Below are 24,012 nucleotides of genomic sequence, written 5' to 3' on the forward strand. Positions count from 1 at the left end.
GACCAGCATCTCCAGGATTCCCTTGTCAGCTCCTTCATAGTTACAAGATGGTGGAAACAGTACCCATTCCTTTGCGTATTTCATACTCCAAGAGCAGAATTAAGTAGTTGTGACAAGGCACTGTCTGCCCTGCAAAGCTTTTAAAATATTTAGCAACTGGTTTTTTATAGAAAAAGTTTGCTGACATTTTTCTGGATGTTCTAGACAATCTAGATATAAATGAAAGAATGTGTACCAGTAAGAATTGACAGGAAATGACTCTAAAATATATAAAGTAATATCATTGATAGAAATTAATAATTAATAGACAGATGTGCAGTAAGGAAATAAAATTTTTAGAATGAAACCCAGAGATTTCCAGCTGTGAAGTATGGGTAAGTAGTGCTGTGTTAACTAAGGGAGATGACATGAATCCAGGAAATTTGGGTGAGGAGGTAATAAAGAAAGGGAGAATATGATCATCATTTTACTTAGAGCTGTTCTACATTTGAGGATACTTATATCCAAATAAAGATAATACATGTAACTTCAATGTCTAGGAGGAAAACAGGCTAAAGAGAAAAATTGGGGAGTGAAAGAAAGACAGACAAGATGAAAAGGCAGAGGGCTATGTACCAGATAAAGGAACAAGAAAAAACCCCAGAAAAACAACTAAATGAAGTGGAGATAGGCAATCTTCCAGAAAAAGAGTTCAGAATACTGATAGTGAAGATGATCCAGGACTTTGGTAAAAGAATGGAGGCAAAGATGGAAAAGATGCAAGAAATGTTTAACGAAGACATAGAAGAATGAAAGGACAAACACTCAGAAGAATTAAAGAACAAACAAACAGAGACGAACAATACAAAAACTGAAATGAAAACTACACTAGAAGGAATCAATAGCAGAATAACTGAGGCAGAAGAATGGATAAGTGACCTGGAAGACAGAATGGTAGAATTCACTGCTGTGGAACAGAATAAAGAAAAAAGAATGAAAAGAAATGAAGACAGCCTAAGAGACCTCTGGGACAACATTAAATGCAACAACATTCTCATTATAGGGGTCCCAGAAGAAGAGAGAGAGAAAGGAACCGAGAAAATATTTGAAGAGATTATAGTCGAAAACTTCCCTAACATGGGAAAGGAAATAGCCACCCAAGTCCAGGAAGCGCAGAGAGTCCCATACAGGATAAACCCAAAGAGAAACATGCCGAGACACATAGTAATCAAACTTGCAAAAATTAGAGACAAAGAAAAATTATTGAAAGCAGCAAGGGAAAAATGACAAATAACACACAAGAGAACTCCCATAAGGTTAACAGCTGATTTCTCAGCAGAAACATTACAAGCCAGAAGGGAGTGGCATGATATACTTAAAGTGATAAAAGGGAAGAAACTACAACCAAGATTACTCTACCTGGCAAGGATCTCATTCAGATTCAATGGAGAAATCAAAAGCTTTACAGACAAGCAAAAGCTAAGAGAATTCAGCACCACCAAACCAGCCACACAACAAATGCTAATGGAACTTCTCTAAGTGGGAAACACAAGAGAAGAAAAGGAACTACAAAAACAAACCCAAAACAATTAAGAAAATGGTCATAGGAACATACATATCGATAATTAGCTTAAACATGAATGGATTAAATGCTCCAACCAAGACACAGGCTTGCTGTATGGATACAAAAACAAGACCCATCTATATGCTGTCTACAAGAGACCCACTTCAGACCTAGGGACACATACAGACTGAAAGTGAGGGGAGGGAAAAAGATATTCCATGCAAATGGAAATCAAAAGAAAGCTGGAGTAGCAATTCTCATATCAGATAAAATAGACTTTAAAATAAAGAATGTTACAAGAGACAAGTAAGGACACTACATAATGATCAAGGGATCAATCCAGGAAGAAGATAAAACAATTATAAATATATATGCACCCAACACAGGAGCACCTCAATACATAAGGCAACTGCTAACAGCTATAAGAGGAAATGGACAGTAACACAATAATAGTGGGGGACTTTAACACCTCACTTATACCAATGGACAGATCATCCAAAAGGAAAATAAATAAGGAAACAGAAGCTTTAAATGACACAATAGACCAGATAGATTTAATTGATATTTATAGGACATTCCTCCAAAAACAGCAGACTACACTTTCTTCTCAAGTGTGCACGGAACGTTCTCCAGGATACATCACATCTTGGGTCACAAATCAAGCCTTGGTAAATTTAAGAAAATCGAAATCATATCAAGCATCTTTTCTGACCACAACGCTATGAGATTAGAAATGAATTACAGGGAAAAAAACGTAAAAAACACAAACACATGGAGGCTAAATAATACAATACTAAATAACCAAGAGATCACTGAAGAAATCAAAGAGGAAATCAAAAACTACCTGGAGACAAATGACAATGAAAACACGACGATTCAAAACCTATGGGATGCAGCAAAAGCAGTTCTAAGAGGGAAGTTTATAGCTATACAAGCCTACCTCAAGAAACAAGAAAAATCTCAAATAAACAATCTAACCTTACACCTAAAGGAACTAGAGAAAGAAGAACAAACAAAACCCAAAGTTAGTAGAGGAAAGAAATCATAAAGACCAGAGCAGGAATAAATGAAATAGAAACAAAGAAAACAATTGCAAAGATCAGTAAAACTAAATGCTGGTTCTCTGAGAAGATAAACAAAATTGATAAACCATTAGCCAGACTCATCAAGAAAAAGAGGGAGAGGACTCAAATCAATAAAATTAGAAATGAAAAAGGAGAAGTTACAACAGACACCCCAGAACTACAAAGCATCCTAAGAGACTACTACAAGCAACTCTATACCAATAAAATGGACAACCTGCAAGAAATGGACAAATTCTTAGAAAGGTACATAACCTTCCAAGACTAAACCAGGAAGAAACAGAGAATATGATCAGACCAATCACAAGTAAGGAAATTGACATGGTGATTAAAAATCTTCCAACAAACAAAAGTCCAGGACCAGATGGCTTCACAGGTGAATTCTATCAAACATTTAGAGAAGAGCTAACACCCCTTCTCAAACTATTCCAAAAAATTGTGGAGGAAGGAACACCCAAACTCATTCTATGGGGCCACCATCATCCTGATACCAAAACCAGACAAAGATACTACAAAAAAAGAAAATTACAGACCAATATCAGTGATGAATATAGATGCAAAAATCCTCAACAAAATACTAGCAAACAGAATCCAACAACACATTAAAAGGATCATACACCATGATCAAGTGGGATTTAACCCAGGGATGCAAGGATTCTTCAATATATGCAAATCAATCAATGTGATACACCATATTAACAAACTGAAGGAGAAAAACCATATGATCATCTCAATAGATGCAGAAAAAGCTTTTGACAAAATTCAGCACCCATTTATGATAAAAACTCTCCAGAAAGTGGGCACAGAGGGAACCTACCTCAACATAATAAAGGCCATATACAACAAACCCACAGCAAACATCATTCTCAATGGTGAAAAACTGAAAGCATTTCCTCTAAGATCAGGAACAAGACAAGGATGTCCACTCTCACCACTATTATTCAACATAGTTTTGGAAGTCCTAGCCACGGCAATCAGAAAAGAGAAAGAAATAAAAGGAATACAAATTAGAAAAGAAGTAAAACTGTCACTGTTTGCAGATGACATGATACTATACATAGAGTATCCTTAGGATGCCACCAGAAAACTACTAGAGCTAATCAATGAATTTGGTAAAGTTGCAGGATACAAAATTAATGCACAGAAATCTCTTGCATTCCTATACACTAATGATCAAAAATCAGAAAGAGAAATTAAAGAAACATTCTCATTTACTATTGCAACAAAAAGAATAAAATACCTAGGAATAAACCTACCTAGGGAGACAAAAGACCTGTAAGCAGAAAACTGGAAGACACTGATGAAAGAAATGAAAGATGATACCAACAGATGGAGAGATATACCATGTTCTTGGATTGGAAGAATCAATATTGTGAAAATGACTATACTACCCAAAGCAATCTACAGATTCAATGCAATCCCTATCAAACTACCAATGGCATTTTTTACAGAACTAGAACAAAAAAATCTTAAAATTTGTATGGAGACAGAAAAGACCCCGAATAGCCAAAGCAGTCTTGAGGGAAAAAAATGGAGCTGGAGGAATCAGACTCCCTGACTTTAGACTATACTACAAAGCTACAGTAATCAAGGCAGTATGGTACTGGCACAAAAACAGAAATATAGATCAATGGAACAATATAGAAAGCCCAGAGATAAACCTATGCACCTATGGTCAACTAATCTATGACAAAGGAGGCAAGGATATACCATGGAGAAAAGAGAGTCTCTTCAATAAGTGGTGCTGGGAAAACTGGACAGCTGCATGTAAAAGAATGAAATTAGAACACTCCCTAACACCACACACAAGAATAAACTCAAAATGGATTCGAGACCTAAATGTAAGACCGGACACTATAAAACTCTTAGAGGAAAACATAGGAAGAACACTCTTCGACATAAATCATAGCAAGATCTTTTTGATCCACCTCCTAGAGTAATGGAAATAAAAACAAAAATAAACAAGTGAAACTAGTGAAACTTGAAAGCTTTTGCACAGCAAAGGAAACCATAAACAAGATGAAAAGACAACCCTCAGAAAGGGAGAAAATATTTGCAAATGAATCAACAAAGGATTAATCTCCAAAATATATGAACAGCTCATGCAGCTCAATATTAAAAAAACAAACAACCCAGTCCAAAAATGGGCAGAAGACCTAAATAGACATTTCTCCAAAGAAGACATACAGATGGCCAAGAAGCACATGAAAAGCTGCTCAGCATCACTAATTATTAGAGAAATGCAAATCAAAACTACAATGAGGTATCACCTCACACCAGTTAGAATGGGCATCATTAGAATATCTACAAACAACAAATGCTGAAGAGGGTGTGGAGAAAAGGGAACCCTCTTGCACTGTTGGTGGGAATGTAAATTGATAGAGTCACTACCGAGAACAATATGGAGGTTCCTTATAAAACTAAAAATAGAATTACCGTATGATCCAGCAATCCCACTACTGGGCATATACCCAGAAGAAACCATAATTCAAAAAGACACATGCACCCCAGTGTTCACTGCAGCACTATTTACAATAGCCAGGTCATGGAAGCAACCTAAATGCCCATCAACAGACAAATGGATAAAGAAGATGTTGTACATATATACAATGGAATATTACTCAGTCATAAAAAGGAACGAAATTGAGTCATTTGTAGAGACGTGGATGGATCTAGAGACTGTCCTACAGAATGAAGTAAGTCAGAAAGAGAGAAACAAATATTGTATATTAACACATATATGTGGAACCTAGAAAAACGGTACAGATGAACCAGTTTGCAGGGCAGAAATTGAGACACAGATGTAGAGAACAAATGTATGGAAACCAAGGCAGGGGGAAAGCCGCGGCAGGGGTGGGGATGGTGGTGTGATGAATTGGAAGATTGGGATTGACATGTGTACACTGATGTGTATAAAACTGATGACTAATAAAGACCCTGCTGTATAAAAAGATAAATAAAATAAAATTCAAAAAAAAAGAGAAAAAAAAATTGGGGAGTACCTATGTGCCAGAAAAATAAGATATGGAACCTGAAAGAAAAGCACGCACAACTGAGAAAAAGTTCCAACTTTTTATGAATGTCTCCTTCCTACAAATTCAATTTCAAGTCTGCACACCATTTCTCTCTCATCACACTTCATGCTTTCTACATGGTGATTTTATTCATCTTTATGTAACACACAGTGCACTGCCATGCATTGACATTTTCTAAAAGTATCTGTTATTACTTACACGAAGTGAACAGACCTTCCTGTTTCCAAATTTGTGTTTTTTCCAGCAGAAAGGATCTAATAAACATACCTGTATTGGAAAGGGAGTTCAAAGATGACGTGTGTCAAAGGCTAGAGAGCCTCCAGGCAAGGAGGTAACAAATTTAGAAATACTTTAAAACAAAGACAACCACAAATTTAAAAAAGTGCTTTTTAATCCTTAACCAAAAGGATAATTAAGTAGATGTAATTTGTTTTTTTACTAGAGTATTCATAACAATGTAGGTCAATATGCCTTAAGCAACATGATTATTGAATAAAAGTTAAGATGGACAGCAGTTGTAATTTGTGTGAAATTTATACTTGAGTTTAAAGTTCTTTAAACTTTTATAAAACTATAAACTGATAATAATTCCCCAAATTGGAAGTCAGATAACTTAATTTTAATACAATATGAAATTAAAGTACACTTGTTTACACAACAATGAATAAGGACAAGTTTCCAAGTCAGATATCAACGGAAAATTCAAAAATAAACAGAGGAAATGTAAACAGTTATAAAATACCAACAGTTATAAATGTTGCTTAAAGTAAGCCTATTCAAAATATGGTCTATGAACGATTCGTGACTCATCCAAAATGAAAGAAAGAACTTGTGCCAGAATGAAAATCTATTTTGTTACTAATTGGCCGACATTTTTTTATAACAAGACTTTCTTGATAAAGGAAGCAATGTGTTGATTTATATTCTGGTACAGGTGCCTCATCTCATTACTGACTGGAGAACAGGTACTGCTTACTTCTTTAAAGTGTCATTATAATTTTACTGCTTAGAGTTAGGTTAAATTTACTGTGGGGGAAAAAAGTTAAAATGAGACTTATGATTGTCACCTATACCTCATCTTTTTAATCCCATCTATCCAGGGCTCCTATCCGAAAAGCAAATTAAACTTTATAAACTCACCACAATTTAACATTAATCTTCAGATGTGTTACTGACATCTATTCACCTCTTGTTTTCAATCTTGGGAGGAAAAAAATAAGAATTGAGTTATTTGTTAATAAGTTCTCTCTAAAAATTGGTTTATTTTCATATTTCAATCAGAGAAAATAGTTAAATTCACCTTTGTGAAAAAACTGAATTTTTATACTGTTTGCATAACCTACTAGTTGCTTTTTTACAATAAAAATTGGTAGGAAAAAAAAGGTATGGAAATTTACAACTCTGTGTATTCTATTAACTAAGGGGAAGGAGATAAACTAAAGATTTCTCAGAATAAAAGAAAACTCGTATAAAATATTTTTTTAAGAAACAGTTTATAATTCAAAATTCGAACATTTCTTGATTTTTGCTTTTTAGTATGGCATAATTCCTCTGGAAAGTTAAAAATATAATATGGTCTTTTGTCAGAATAATAATTTCTTTCTCCAATGACTTTCTTACGAAGCTTTACCTGCATTAGCTTAATACTGAAGGCAAATAAATGGGCAACAACAATTTAGAAAAAACTCATCAGTTTTAGATACACGAAAGCCCAATTTAGCTTCCGCAATGATTAGTTTATTGAACCGATAAACTACTTCTTAAAGAAGTTAAATGTATATTTACATGTCTTAAGATGAGATCCTTTGGCACCTGAGTTGAGTACAATATACCAGAAGGAAGAATCTCTAAGAGAAAGTTGTCTAAGGACCATATTTCATCTATCTATACATATATACATACACCTATACAAATACATATACACATGTGCACGTGCACACACACACACACACACGAACAGAAATAACTTTTCCTTTAAGAAATGCTGAGGATGTAAAAAGAATTCATTTACCCAAGTAAAGTGATCTGACCATTATTAAAAACAGTTTTAAGTTATTTGGAGTCTTACCAAGTTTCAAGAAGTCAAAGCTTTTACAGTAATATATAATTCAAACGGAAAAAACCAAAGGATTTCTTTTGACAATACCTAATTTCTTTTGATACAGTAACATGCTCATGAATTTACAGTTATCTTAACATGGTAACATAACAGAGTTTTTAATAGTCTCCAGGTGGAAAGTCATCAAAGATTACTCAAAAAGGAGTAAATCTTCCCTGCCCCCCGCCAATTAGGACCAAACATAGTCACCGGCCACCCATCAAACATTCTGCTGTCCCTGGACTGTGACTTGCACTGGCCCCAGCAAAAGACCATTAAATGCCACTCTGCAGATCTCCTGCTAAGCCTCCTCACTCACTAGGAATTTTACACAAGAACTTTAGAAGAGCTTGATGTCATCCTGCTTTATGAGCATATCCACCTTGCTACTGCTGACTCTGGCACTGTGTTAATAGTACTAGTGGTGCCATGATATTTTTTATGCATACTTTTAGAACTCTGAATAATTGGCTTCTATTCTAAGACTTAGAAGATACCTAAAATTCTGTAAGTTGCATAAGTCTGTCAGCACTTTCTTCTACATTCAATTAATAAATATGTTTGGTTGACTGAAAACAGAGCATACTCAGTTTTACCTAAGCATCTTCTACTCTAGAGATTCTGGAGGATGAAAATCCTCTACACCTCTGTACCCTGTATTCTCCATCTTTTACACCTTGTTAAATCTGACGTATGTTGAGAATGGGCAAAAGACATTTGAGTTAAAAATGATGCCATGCTGCTCTTTCCTCTGCTTCAATTTGTATAGAATATCCCTAATCTAGTTTCTAACCCCCTCTCTGCTCTGGTTAAAGGACCTGTCTCATATAGCAGACCATATGTAATGGAAATCTTATGCAGTTTCAAAATATCTATGATTGAAAAACATTTTCAAGTGTAAAATATCTCTTGAGCATCTATAAAATAATGTATATTCTTATTTAAACTTGACATTGTTATCCTAAACAAAATTTTGTCAATAGAGGCATGGTATAGAACTTACCTTGGAGAATCTATTAAATTCAAATGTCTTCATTTTGTTCTGTTTACATCAACCATAATATAACCCAAGTTACTTTTCCTGATATGTAAAACATTTTAATAAATCCATTTGAACTTGAATTCTTTCATTAACATGTAAACTCACATGTACAATTTTATTTTTTGTCACATATTTAAATATTTTCTTTGAGAGCTGATATCTCAGTACAGGAAATGAAATTATGCTAGTAACTAGTAATTTAGCATTAAAACACTTCCCTAAATTCTTCTATGCTAAAGTGCATTTACAATATAAACATGCCATATATGAAGCTATAAACATGCCATATATGAAGCTATAAACCACAATCTCACACTGAAGTGGATTTCAAATCCGACATTCAGTTCAAATGAGTCAAAGAGAAAAGTGCTAACAGAGCAAATCTGAAACAAGTTCATGGGGATTGGGCAATGAGTCATCAAAGCGGAACCTTTTGGACACCATGCTGCTATCCTCCGGGATATTCTCTTTGTCTTCTCGGTCACTGCAGGTTCCATTACAAGAGGGTTTAGAAGTCTTGTCTTCAGAGGACCTTATTGTATGATCCTGACTTTGAGAGGAACTGGAAGTTTCTTCAGGGTGAAACAAGTTTCCAAAGTCCCACTGCTGGAGCCAAGAATGAGAAAGGCAGATTTCGGCTGTTGGTCTTTTCCTTTGAATGAAAACACCAAGGAAAAATTGAGAACCAAAACTCAGGTTGGAAATGTCTGCAGTTCAATATATTATAGACTTATTTTTTATTTATTATGAAAATAACACTCATAGTACAGAAGGGAATAATAATAGGAAAAGTGGAGTACCTAGAGTTTAATTCTGACATGTGCTGAAAATTCAATTTATCATGGAGCTTACGGATGAGACTATCTAGTCATAAAACTGCGAACATATTTTAGGCTCACAAATAAAAATTAGTAAAATTATAAAGACTCCTGGGTTTACAAACCCTTTGAAGGAAAATATATGTAATTTATAATCTCTATTATTATATTGTGTTCTTAAAAAGCAGTTAACTGTTAAATCTTGAAAACCAAGGCTATTCTTCAATGACGTTTATCCAATAGTTTTAGTTTTTAAATTTTGTTTTTGCTTGTGAAAGCAATATGGTCAAATATCACAATATTTCACAAGGAAGGAAAACACCTATTTATACTCAACTCCAACCTTAACACACCCACCATTACTATCAGAACATAGGTTTCCTTAGTCTTTGATTTTATTGTTCATTTTTTCCTGATAATAAAAATTAAGGTGCTCATTATAGAAATTTTAGAGTCTAGATGAAAAAATATTTAGGAAAATAAATACTGTTTATTACCAGAAACAAATAGTATTATTGCTATTTCTAATAAATAACCATTCATGTTCAAAATAGAGCCAGTGAAAGTTTGTTCGGACTTGCGTTAAGCCAATAAAATAATTAACAAACCTCTGAGGGTTTTTTTCTTAAACAGATAAGGAAACTGAGTCCTCCAGGAGATTAAGTAATTGTAGGAGATAAAAGACCTGACAAGCAACACAACCAGGATCCCAGCCCAAGGCACTATATCACAGCTTCTGCATTATGTACAGCCAGGCCGTTTTAAAGTAAATAGGAGATTGGGATTGACATATATACACTAATATGTATAAAATGGATAACTAATAAGAACCTGCTGTATAAAAAAATAAATACAATAAAATTCAAATAAACAAATAAAGTAAATAGGGCTGATCCAGGTAAAGAAAAGGGAGGTCAGCTTTTTCTTTTCCTGCTTTGAAGTTGCCAATGAATGAGGTAAGAGTCTTAAGACATAGTTTCATGTCCCTTCTTTAGTAGGCGGTCAAAGAGCATCTGCTCCTTAAAAATTTGACAATCAGTAATTTGGACTTGTTATACAACTGTAGTTATTTAACTATAAATCATTCATAACAAAGTCTTATCTTAAGCAGCCATGTGTATTGTAAACCTTATACTTCTAATTATTTTAGGGAATTTCAGGGATTAGTAGCAGGTTGAGAGAGAAATAACCCAAATCTTCTCTTCAGTTCAAGACCTCCTGTTACATATTTTGTATTGTCTATGTTTGAACTTACGGATTGTTATTTAATGATCTCTCATACCACCTCTCTCCCCATTTTACCTGAAACTTGACAGCATACATCTAATAATTTTGTACTGTTTTAGAGTATATCTTCCTTAATAGTCACACATATAATTCATTTTATAATAGTATTTAAACAAATTAATGTTATTACTTACTCTGGATTTTTTACTAAAAGGCTCTGGATGAAGTCTGTGGCCAGCTGTGAAACTGATGAAAAAGTTTCTTCTGAATAATCTACATTAACTTGGGAAATATTGAGGTATGTTTCTTGATTATCTTCTCCCACAAATGGGGATGTATGAGTTAACAACATATATGTTATTATACCAACGTTCCTGAAAAAACAAATAAGGGAGAAGATGGGAACTTAAAATGTGTGCTAATCTTAAAACACCTGTATAAAGTCAAATTGATTCTCAACATATCCCTGTCCTCAAAACTTGTACAGTTAAACTACAGATTTTAAATTGCTTTTCAAAGTTCCTACGGTATACTACTAAAACTGAAATAATTATGTTATCTCAGTTTGCCTCACAGAAAAATAATATGAGGGAATGCACATGTGTGTTATATAATTATAAATATGATGTATTAAATATATATCATTATATCTACAGTCTGCCCTTCACACAGATACCTATGTTATCAAGTACACAAAGCTGCCCTGAGCAGCATTTCCCAAATGGTGTCCAATGACACAGTAATGGTCTGTGAGACACAAACAGGATACCATGAAAACAGAATCTGCAGGTTTAATAAAGCACAATATTGGGCAGGCAGATTTTTTTTTAATTGCAAAACGTTTAGAACCGTAAATATGTTAATGACAACTCCTGTGTTCAGGAACCAGAAAAAGACAATACATATAGTACCTAATTCCACCCAATTATTTAGCCACAGGACCCTTTTCTCTTGGCAAATCCATTACAGTCCCAAACATAGGATACAGGGAATAAGTCTAAACTCTTCTACTTGGCCTTACGGAGTCAGTCTTCCACTGTGGTCCCAACTGAAGTTCCAGTATCAATGCCAGTTCTACTCTATGACATTCTCTCTGTGTCAGCCACACAAACTCACAATACCTGAGAAATATACTCTCATAAAACTAAACTTTTGCATGGCTCTGACCTCATTTTTCTGCTGAGCAAATACCTTCCCTAGTTCTCCTAGACCTAGACCAGATGTCTCCCAACTGGTGCTTGTCTGCTAATTCCCCCATGCTTATTAAATAGCATTTTATCTTTTTTATAGAACACGTAACACAGTACTGTGGCTATTTTGTTCTTTTACCAGAAGGGGTCTTCCTCCAGGAAAGGGATTTTCCTATTTATTCCTGCACCTTCGGCCCACAGCCAGAGTGTTATTAAAAAGAATGAACAGGTAAATGTTTTCCTGTGGCATAATAATGATACTTGAATAAAATCTTTTAAAGAAAGCTTTATTATTTACTTCTGGAACCAAAGAACCCTAGAATATATACTAACCAGCTTTTAATAAAGGCATTCAAGTGATTAACAAAATCTTACCACATGTCTGTTGCTGTGGTAATAGGATCATAGTTCAGGATTTCTGGAGCTGAAAGAGAAAATAAAATTCAATACTGACAAATTTAAAAATGTGAAAATTACTTTATATTAAACTGGATTTAATTTTAAAGAACTACCAACATGATCAGTAGAAATTTAGCATAGTATTAATTATCCTGTGATTAGACATTTAAACATATCTAATGTTGAGAAAATTATAGAACCAGATGGTTCAAAAGCACCAATTATATTCTTGAAGTAACCAGTAGCTATGTAGTATTTTTTTTAACCATTGATATCAATCTCAGGAGAAACAATTATGAAGAAGTAAAATGTTAGAAGCTAGAATCTTTTTACAGTTTAAGTTTTATCACTCTGTTAGGAATTAGTTTGAGTTATTTTATTAGACTGATTTAAGTTTTTCTTCCCAGGGTAAATAGAATCATATGCATTTACAATGACATTATGAGCAAATTAAGCTTCATGGAAGTGCTTTAGATTTTCAAGTAGATTAAATATCCCCGTAAACTATAGAAAACCTAGTTTCCTAAGCAATTAATTTTCCACTGTCTCCTCCCCCGCCAAAAACATTTTTTAAAAGGTGCAACATAAATTGTCTATACTTTCTAAACATTACCATAAATTTCAAATTAGTAGAGTCCAAACTAGGATCCATGATTGAATAACTTTTTTGTTTCACAGTATGGTTTCATAATTTTTCCAAAGAGAGATTGTTTCTTAAAGCTTAACAATTTTGTTAAAGCCTTTGAGTCACATATGTTGTCAGCCTCCATTGCACCACCTACCACCTTTTCACATACTTCTGTGAGCTGTTTTATCTACAATTACAATCATTATTCTAGGACATGGTAGCCTCTATTAGCATTCAAAAGTTAGTAATTTGCTTTGCTTTTCATTTTGGGAAAGTCAGCTGCCTAGCTGAGTAGCACTTGTTCTGTTTACTTGTATCTTTTCAGTGCCTGCATGGGACTATCAATATGAGCAACAACAAAAAAATGTAAAAAACTTGTTACTATAAATTAAAATACTTTATGTACTGCTTCATACAAGTTAAAAAATCTTTCATCTGCATGATCTTATTTGTTGATTTAGTACAGTATTCCTAGATTATCTAATTATAGGTTCTTTTTGACACCCCTATGAAACAGGCTTCAAACGCAGTAACATTTGCTTCTGTTTTCCTCTTTTTCCATTTTTTCCTGCTCTCTAACTTCCCTTTTACCTATTTTTCTCTATGTACAAAGCTTTTACACACAAACATTAAACTTTTAACTTATATGTCCACTGTCCTGTAAATTGTTGTGAATGTCTCAATTCGCTACAGTCCATTTAAATGTGTCATAAGCAAATTTCAATGCACTAAAATATTTGAGCCAAATATATCCTGGAATTATACACCCTAAAATATAGTTCTATACAGATATCATTTAGTTAATACATTTCAAGATGGTATAGAAAGTAAAAGGAAATTCTTACCCAAGTATTCTGGTGTTCCCATGATTTCCCGAAGTTCACATGCATTCCCTATTTTTCGAGACATTCCAAAATCTACAATTTTTATGTCCCCAAGAGGGTATATGCTGCTCAGTAATATATTCTGTGGCTAACAAAGCACAACAAAACAATGATAAGTAATACAAAACAATAAAAGAATACTAATCTCAGATCAGAGGTAAATTAAGTGGAACTTACAGTTTAGCTATTAAACACTTTATTGAGTCATCCATCGAACACTTACTGAACTACTACTTAGGAGAAGCTATATATTCAATGATAAATAAAGTAAAAAATATACTCCAAGAGGCTTCTTTGTTTGAATAAAAAAGATGCGTACATAGATTAATTGATTATGAGATACAGAATACTCAGTAGTAAAGACTACTTAATTCTGCCCATTAGAAAGTCCAACAAATCTTTGCAGTAGAGATGATGCTTAAGCTGAACCTTAAAGGATAAATAGAATTATGCCAGTTAGAAAAGTGTTCTGGAGAATAGCATGACAGAAGGCTGAAGGAATAAAAATGCATATATTTCCAGGAACATAATGGTTCAATACACTGTGATGGTTCTGGGTCTGACCATTCCCAGGTTTCTACATGAGATAGAAAGAGGTGTGGTGGGGTAAATGAAAGGGAGATTGTCCAGGAAGAGAAGAGTCCAATGTTCAAACAATAAGAGACAGTTTGATCCAGATTTTAACGTCCTTGTATGGCTGAAGAGGAAGGATAAGGAGAAAGGATAGTAACATGAGAGGCTGAAGTGGTATCTCAGGGATTGGGAAGGGGCCTGAATGGTCTGGGGGCGGTGGGGGGAAAGGAGAAGCCAAAAGACTGAAAGCCTCAAGGGAAAGATGAATGAGTATAATGGGAGCAAAGGAGTGAGATCAAAATTAAGTATTTTAGAGATAGACAGTTTTATAAGATAGAAAGGTCCAGGATGTGGCAGTAAGAGTGGGATGGAGTGACATGATGGTAGGATTAGAACATATAGTAATGATGGTTTTTAAGAGCCCAGTGATTCATCTGAGCTGCTCACACATGCAGTCTTCTCTCTGCCAATACAGAATTAGTCCATGTAGCAAATGTGCAGTCTAGACAAGCATGATCTGACTGTTGTTTCCTCTCAATACCAGCCTGCAATTAATTGTGCAAAGCAAGAGCAGAGAAGGAACAGAGATGTAGTGTTACTTAAAATCACATTACATTACCTTTAAATCAAGGTGTACAATGTTATTCTGATGTAGATAATAAACTCCTTCAAGTATTTGTTTAATGAGTCTGATAATGTCATTTTCAGAGACCATTTCAGCCAACTCAGGTAAACACAGATTGAAAATTTCTCCACCTGCAGCACTGAATAAAATTCAAATAACAGAAACTTGAAAAATCATTGACCTAAAAATGACAACTTTTAAATACTGTATACCTTTAAGTAAAAAGACACGGCCATCGAAACTTTATTCTCTCTATATACACACATTTAATGGGGGGGTGGTCCTGGGTGGGGGGGAATCTTTAAGGAATAAAATAAATAAGAATATTTCAAATTCTGGGTGCTAGTACTTATTTATGAGCTCAGCTCTGTTCTATTTTACTCATTTATTCATTATATATAAATATAGTTATCAGCTATGTATAGATACAGATATTTTGATCCTCATGACAATCAAGTGAGGTAGGTGGTTATCATTCCCATTTTACAGATAAATAAGTACAAAGAGGTTAAGCTACTTGTACAAGGTCACATAGTAAATGGGGGTTGGGGGGACAGAATCTGAATAATATGGATGAGAATCTGCATTCTTTACCAATATCCTGTATTGCAGCTTCACAAAGAATACTTGGGGCCAGAACCCATATCTTAATTGTTTTTTTTAAGAACTGAAAATCTAAGAATGTTGACAAAAAAAGCATTATGAAAAATTCCTAGGTTTGGAATAAAATGATTCAAATTGAAATCCTAAACCTGCCATTTATCAGCAATATAATTTAGGATCAATCACTTATTTGAGCTTTCACATCTGTAAAATAGAGATATTACTGAACTCAACAGATTTTATTTTGAGGACTAAATCTAAATAAATGAGATAAAATTTGTCAGCCAGCACATCGTGCAAAAAAATCTAGATGGTTATTAATCAAATTTATAAGGTATGTTTGGGAATATCTCAAGTAAAGCCTATTCTATGTAATAAAATAGAAACTCATTTATTTCACAAGACACTATTTTCCCCCCTTTGGTTCACTGCTGTATCCACAGCATCAAGAACAGTGTCTGACATGTAGAAGGTACTCATTCTCTTAGAATGAGTTCTTTGCTAGGCCCTTTATAAGATACATCTGGTAAGAAGTCAGACCAAATAATTGGAAAGTATAAGAAAACTGTATTAAAATAATGACTTATATCCACTATTAAGATATGGAACATACCAAAAAATATGGAAAATACCAGAAAGATCTGAATTCTTCAGTATCTGGCAGTATATGGCAGCATAAATTCATTCTTGAACACTTTATATGTATATACCAACATTTACATTACACTCACTAAAGTTAATTCAGTAGACAGAACCCTCCATTAATTCTAAAATTCAAAATAGAATCTAAGAAAACATATGTAAAGCACCCAGTGCCTAGACCTAAGAGGAGAGCAGGTTGTTTATAGAAGTGCCTACTGAAATCAAGACTGCCTGGCTTCCACTCTTGACTCTGCCACTAATGAGCTACTGGGAGAAAATGTGTTTCTGTTTCTTCTATTGTAACATAATGATACATAACAAAAAATGATAGCTCCTGCTTCAATGGCTTGTTGTAAGAATTATATTAGATAAACCATGTAAGGTACTGAGTACAACCAATGTTATAAGTATGAAAGCAGATCACCTGTAAGTATTTAATACAGTGTCTGACACATAGTAAATATTCAATAAATATTAGCTATTATTATAATGAACCAACTAATACTAATTCCAAATCTAGCCAACATCCAGTCTTTCTGAATTTGGGGACTTCTTGTTAAACTCTGATTATGAAGGCAATTTTAAAAGTCTTTGCTAAATTTAAATTCATTTTTAGAAATACTTATACATATAAAAATGCACATAATATATTCTTAAGTGAAAAAAAGGGTTATAATAGAGTATACTTAGTAGATCACAATTTTGTTTCTACAGGTATACATACATAGACAGAAAAAGAATAATTTTAAAATACAGGAATATGCCATAAAAGTAACCACAGTTTACAAATGATTTCTATTTTCTATACCTTCTAAATTTAACACAATAAATAGGTGTTACTTTTACACCAGGAAAAGTATCCTAAGGGTTTCTTGTTTGTTTATTTCAGTAACAAGATCAAACAAACACTATGATGATCAGCCAATCACACTGTCCCTACCTTTTAGTTTGGCAAGCTGACCAATGCCTTTTGTAGGAATGCCATTTTTCCCACAAAAGAGCGAAAGCTCTTCACCATAGCTCTCCATAGGAGAAGCTATGGTAAATAGAAAATGAGGAGGAGTTAAGAGGAGGGGAAGAACAGATAACATAAGAAGCAGACCGCAGAAGTTAGTGGAAACTGGAAACTGGAAGCATAAATGGAAGCAGTGTGGAGTAGCAGACTAACAGACCCTTTGTTAAAACAAGGCACCCAGAGCGGTGACTACAGAGAAGAAAAGATATCTCTGTAATCAGAGAAGCCACCTATATCATTATCATTGCCCTGGAAGGTAAATTCAGGTATTTCTACTCTTTCTCTCTCTGTTGAAGAGTTTGCCACCTGAAGGAACTCAACCAACAAATTTAGAAATTTGGGGTATTCACGTTCTTTTGCTTATGTATTTGTATATGTGTTGTGTACACTGTCATGTAAATCTATATGCTATATACTACTTAAATCTACATTTGCCTTTTACAGCTTTCTAACGCACAGTTTAGATATTAGTAGGGAAGTAGAGAATTATCCTTTAGAAGAACTCCCATAACAATAAAGTTAACATGTAAAAGATTAAAATCAGAATATTTTCCTATCCAAAATAATACATTTCCCTGGGTACTAGAGAGCCAAGATTTTCAGTAAAACAAAGCAATATCTCCCTCATCCATACTACAAATCTATGCATATAGCTTTGGAAATCACAGTAAAGATTTTTAAATTATTTATTTTTAGTGATCAAAATGAAGTAGTTTTAAATTTTTTATATTGAGTATCTTTCAAAATTATATCCAATGCTAATGAGGGGAAACAAAACCCATGGAATTTCAGAATGGAAATAAACCAGCCAGAGTATTTCCTGTCTCTAAATTAGAATATGTGAAGTAAATACCAATCTCCCTTTTTGGAGGATTATTTTAAAAATCAAATGAAAATATAAAGTGCTTAGCATGGTGCCTGCCATATAGTAAATGCCCAACATATATTATTGTTGAAATGTTTTGCTATGGTCATCATTTTCTACTGGGTCTATAATATTTACCTAAAGATATTTAATAGGCAACATAAACTGGTAATTTCTTGACAGAAAGAAATTATTATTTCTCTTCCATATAATTTCAGAGTTGACTTGATAAACTTATATTTATCCTAACCAATTTCCCCTATCGAACTTTGCTATATGTAGGACAAAGTTCTTGTCTCACATTTTCTAAAGATTATACATACATATTCTTTATAATCAATTTTAGTTAGCTCAAAACTCAGCATTGAAAACTTAATGTGCCCAATTAGATAACATCCTTCCAGAAGTTTTTTTAAAAAACTTTGTGTATATTTTATTTAATTATCCAAAAATGCTTTTAAAACACTTGTTATAGAAAAGTTGTTGCCTCACGGAGAGTGGAGATGGTTTGACTCAACTATCCTCAAAAATTTCCCCCAGTTTATAAAGATATCTAATACTAACTCCAGAATAGTATTTATATGACTTTTCAAATAGTTAAAGAAAGGGCTAAAAAATAATTTAGACTTTATAACTGGTAATGAAATACTTTCCTGTGGACTAAGTATTAAGATAAAAATAAAAGATTTAGTAATTGTTAAAAACTGTTACATTGACTGCAAGAAGTTAAGTTTAATTCACAAAAGTAAACAAGTTAATTTGGTTCAAACAATTGGTTTAGGTTAAGTGAAGGCAAAACAAAACACAAAAGCAAAAATAAAACAGAGCTATCAGAACCCATAGCTTAATAGTTCCAAAGGAAGATTTAAGTTAGAGTCATATAATTAACAAATAGTACCTTTTTAAAGTAATTCTGTACCATCCATATAAAGAGAAATTTGACAACACCTAATACAAGCACATATGCATTTACTCCCGGACCTTGCAATCACATTTATAGGAATTTACACCAAAACTATACCTCCACAAATGATGGCCATCCAAAGAAGACTGAACAAATGGTACACCATACAGTGGAGAACTATACAGGCATTTAAAAAATAGCAATAATAATAATAATATTAAAAAAGATGCCTATGAACTATGAATATGAAATGATTTCCAGGATATAATGTTATTTGAAAAAAAAAGCAAGGCACAAAAAGGCATATATAATATGCTATTTTTTCTGTAAGAAAGAAAGGGAAATATACATATATACAAATTTGCCTATATTTGCAAGAAGAAACACATAAAGAATGAGTCAGAAACTAATAAATATGGTTACCTATAAGGTTGAGTGGGACGAGAGTGGAAAGGATAGGAATGACAATAAGACTTTGTAGTATACTTTTATAATAATTCAAACAAATAGCATCAATGGTTACCAAAATCACTAGATAAAAAGCTGTTAAAGAACAGAATATTCACAGTGTTAAAATATTACCACATAGGTTACTTATTAATTATAAAGGGGAACATGTTCCTTACAATGTGGAGGGCTGGCAGACTCTACCTTAGCCATGTTCTAATTAGAAAAACCAATAATGGAACAATCCGAATGTAATTGCCACCTCATGTTTTACAATAAGAAATACACATGATCATCCACAATGTCCCCTTGCCAAAAATATTTAACCTAAATCTAGTCATGAGAAAACAAACACACGAATCCAGGATGTAGAATACTTCATGTGAAAACAGATACAGATTTCCTCCTAAAAAGACAATGTCAGGAAAAATAAACTGACTAAAGAAGTTTAGCAATCAAATATAATGTGTAAGTCTTGATTGGCTCTGGTACTGGAATTAAAAAAAAATAGGTCCATAAGACATTTCAGGGATAATCCAAAAAATTTAAATATGAACTATATATTTGATGATAGTACCGGATTAATATTAACTTTCTTAGTTTTGATACTGGTATTGGTTATGTAAAAGAATGCCATTACTCTTCAGAATAAATACTCTGGCAAGTGAAGAAGAAATATCATGATACCTACAACTTTCAAATAGTTTGGCAAATATGGCAAAATGCCAACATTCGGTGAATCAAGCTAAAGATTGTAAGAGTGTTAATTGTACTGGTCTTTCAACATCTCTGTAGATTTAAAATTTTCTCAAATAAAAAAGTCAGGGAAGAAAAATGAGTATGCAGAATAGTTTGAAAAGAATATCAAATTGGCAACAGTAATTAGAGTAAAGGATTCCACTGTTTTATTTTTACCACATAAAAAATTATGCCACCTTATTTTACATAGCTAAACCTGCCCAACACATTTTTACCTTTGGTTGAGATTGTGTGATGTGACAAGGCCACCTCAAAAGTGATAGGCATAGTAATAAATTTTAATAGCTCCTAGTTGCTCTGGTAAGAAATTAAATATATTTATCCACTCACATTTACTGATTGCTTGCTACATTTCAGCCACGAGATACAGTTCAGCCCTTACAGAACTCAGTTTACTGGGTAGGGTATCTGAATTAATTTTCAGAGTATGAACAAGGTCCATCCATAAAATGTGTTAAAACTTTTTGATGTATTTTGTTGTTGCTATTAGGAAGAGAGGATTTTATGAAAGTGGTCAATGCTCCTATTGTATACTCACTCTCCAAACCTAGTATTCCATTAAGTACTGTTTTTGAAAAATATTAGCTACTGTTCACATACTTCATACATGCAGATGTCATGCAAGTAGATAACTTTTTAAAGGTCAGCTTAAGAATTTGACAAAAATAAACCAAAAATGTATGAAAATGAAATCCTATTGGAAGAATCCCGGTCTTCTCTGCAATTCTAATTTATTTTGAAGGTACTATAATATACCATAATTGGTATGTTGCTGTTCTGGGAGATATACATAGTATTCATTCTTAAACAAACTACTTGTAGGTTTAGCATTTTGCAAAATAAGCATTTTCATTTACAAGTTCACTCTAGGCAATCATCTTTCCTGGTACAAAAATATTTAGATTTTTAAATAAATATATAAGCAAACCTATTCATCCCTTAAAATAACTGAACCCTAAAACTTGACTAATATACTTTTATTTTATTTATTTTTTTTGCAGTACGCGGGCCTCTCACTGTTGTGGCCTCTCCCGTTGCGGAGCACAGGCTCTGGACACACAGGCTCAGCGGCCATGGCTCACGGGCCCAGCCGCTCCACGGCATGTGGGACCTTCCCGGACTGGGGCACGAACCTGTGTCCCCTGCATCGGCAGGCAGACTCTCAACCACTGCGCCACCAGGGAAGCCCCTGACTAATATACTTTTAAATTCAAAAAGGCAATAATGCAGTTAGCTACTAAAAAGAATTACTATATTTATAATTTTTTTTTGCTAAAACACCTCTTTAGCTTTTTTTTATAAAAACTATTTTGTAATAAACTATCAGAACCTAAAGTACACTAAACATAAACTTAGCTGGTCTCTACTAAGTGTTGCAAATGTTCAGATACACATTTTACATAATTATAATAAATGTGTCAGACTGTCACATTTTAGAGTAACACATCAATAACAACACTGTTTTAGAGTAACATGTCAACATATTGGTTAACAAGCCAGTTAGTTTAACCATATTCTATCCCGACTTGACAAATTATTGAAATCTAGGTGTTTTCAACTTTTCACTGACTTGTGGGACGAGATATATATTTTTTCTTATTGCTATAATTCCTAACATAGTGTTTTGCACATCACACATACTAAATACATGTGTTTTTTTTAACAACCTATGTGGTTTACCTTTCATTCATGCAAGTTTACCTTTTTATTCTCCTTGGGTCACTTCCTTGGATGTGCTTTTCAAATAACTGAATATACAAATTATTTCAAACCTATTTGCCCACCAGATTGTTTTGCAGAAAACCTCATCAATTTTCTGTGCCATTAGCAATGAAAGTATACTCATTTCACCATATTCCGCAAACACGGTATTGTCATTTGTTTATTGAATGCTGTTTAATTAGTTTTTGGGTATGTGTGTGAGGCTGCACATTAAGTTTTGTGAAAACATATAAATATACACTATGTTCCTCTAATATTTTATCGACAGGAATCTGTACAAGTTCTTGTCTTACTTTTATCATTCTTGTTCTTGACATTTCAAGCAACCTTATCCAACAATTAAAATAGGTACTATAAATTTACTTCAATTTTTAAAAATGTATACTTACTGTTCCAATATCAAAATGATTTCATTTGTATTTTCATAGACTTCATGAAGATTAATTACATGGGGACAGGACTTTGCCAATTCAAGTACTGCAATCTCATGCAGAATCTCTGCTCGACAATCCTGTCCTCTTCTTCTCTTTTTCAGAAATTTTGCAGCATATTCTTGACCAGTAGATTTTGATATACATTGTCTAACCACAGCAAATTTTCCTCTGGGGGCAAAAGTGAGGACAATCAATTTTAACTTTTCCATAGAGAACAATATTAGTATAACACAGATACTGTTATACCTCCAACTCTGTCCATCCTTTCAAATATTCATGTCATCAGGAATTTATCTTTGTTCTCTTAACCTAATCAACTACTGCATGTATTTTTATAAAATTTATAGTACTATCACATGAAAATATAAATGGCAAATGTAATAACAAGATAAGACAATTATATTTATTCTTTACTATCATATCATTAATATGATACATTACCATTGTAGGGGGAGATGTAATTTGCCTACCAACTCCATGCCATACTCTTGATATAAATTATTGTGTTTAAGTATCACAACAATCCTACATAGGAAATATTATTCTGTTTGGCAGACTCCAGAGAAGATATGTATCTTGGTCTATTTACAAAGACCAAGAGTTTCACATTAACCCTCTATGAAAAATTTTAGCTTTCCTTCAAATGAAAAAAATTAAATGCAAAAATGGGTATTTGACTTATTTACTTTTATTAGTGTAATCATTCTACCTTTCAACATCACTTTTAACAAGCTTTGAAGCTTTCTATCACAATTTGTCAATTGTTCTACCAGAGTATCTCTTAGTATTGCTCAGTACCATGAAGCTTATAACAGATACCAAAGGTATATACGTCTTACGGAGAGTATCCAAAGACCCTTCATGATCAAGTAAGAAAATTCATGGTTATCAGTAGCTACGTACAAACACACCATTAAGGTCATATTTATCATTTTAGGAATAAACGCGTTTTAGCTCTCTCCAATAACAGTGCTCAACATTTCAGCCAAAATTTTAAAAGACTGGCAAATGATGTATTCTAAGCCTATAGTCGCCCAAAATTTAGTTTCTCAAAGACCTAAGCTACTTTGAGTCAGACTATTTTAAGAAACTAATAAAAGCTATTGACTGCCTACCCAGAAAAATGTACACATGCCCTTATATAGAAAGTTTTACATATAATTTCAGATGGTTTTCAGATTTCAAAGACCATCCATAAACTTCCTAAGCCTGGTCCAGGAGGTCCAAAATTAACCCCTTCTATCCTAAGGCTCAAATGACTCACTGGATAATAACAAATCAAATATAAATAAAAACCTATCTTTAATACACTTGGGATTTGGGGTGGGAGTCGGGGACAGAATAAATTGCTTGACTGTATTTTTACTTGCTATTCTCAAGCAGCCGGATGACAAAGATCCCTACTGTTTATATCCCAAATTTCCTCAAAATTGGTGCCAATGAAAAGCACTGGAAACCAACCTGAGAAGGTATAGTT

General features: G+C 33.5%; 1 protein-coding gene across 1 annotated transcript in view; it reads right to left on the bottom strand.

Moving 5' to 3' along the window:
- Positions 1-6,033: 6,033 nt before the first annotated feature.
- The window catches only part of STK17B (serine/threonine kinase 17b), a 32,222-nt gene continuing 14,243 nt past the window's right edge, over positions 6,034-24,012 (bottom strand). The window contains exons 3-8 of the mRNA XM_004276953.4: positions 22,491-22,703; positions 15,139-15,283; positions 13,908-14,034; positions 12,411-12,459; positions 11,040-11,219; positions 6,034-9,452 (exon numbers count right to left, since the gene is read on the bottom strand). Coding sequence (XP_004277001.1) covers positions 9,170-9,452; positions 11,040-11,219; positions 12,411-12,459; positions 13,908-14,034; positions 15,139-15,283; positions 22,491-22,703 — 997 coding nt within the window. The 3' untranslated portion in view covers positions 6,034-9,169. The remainder of the gene's footprint in view (positions 9,453-11,039; positions 11,220-12,410; positions 12,460-13,907; positions 14,035-15,138; positions 15,284-22,490; positions 22,704-24,012) is intronic.

This window comes from Orcinus orca, chromosome 7, assembly GCF_937001465.1.
Source record: "Orcinus orca chromosome 7, mOrcOrc1.1, whole genome shotgun sequence".
NCBI classification, from domain to species: domain Eukaryota; kingdom Metazoa; phylum Chordata; class Mammalia; order Artiodactyla; family Delphinidae; genus Orcinus; species Orcinus orca.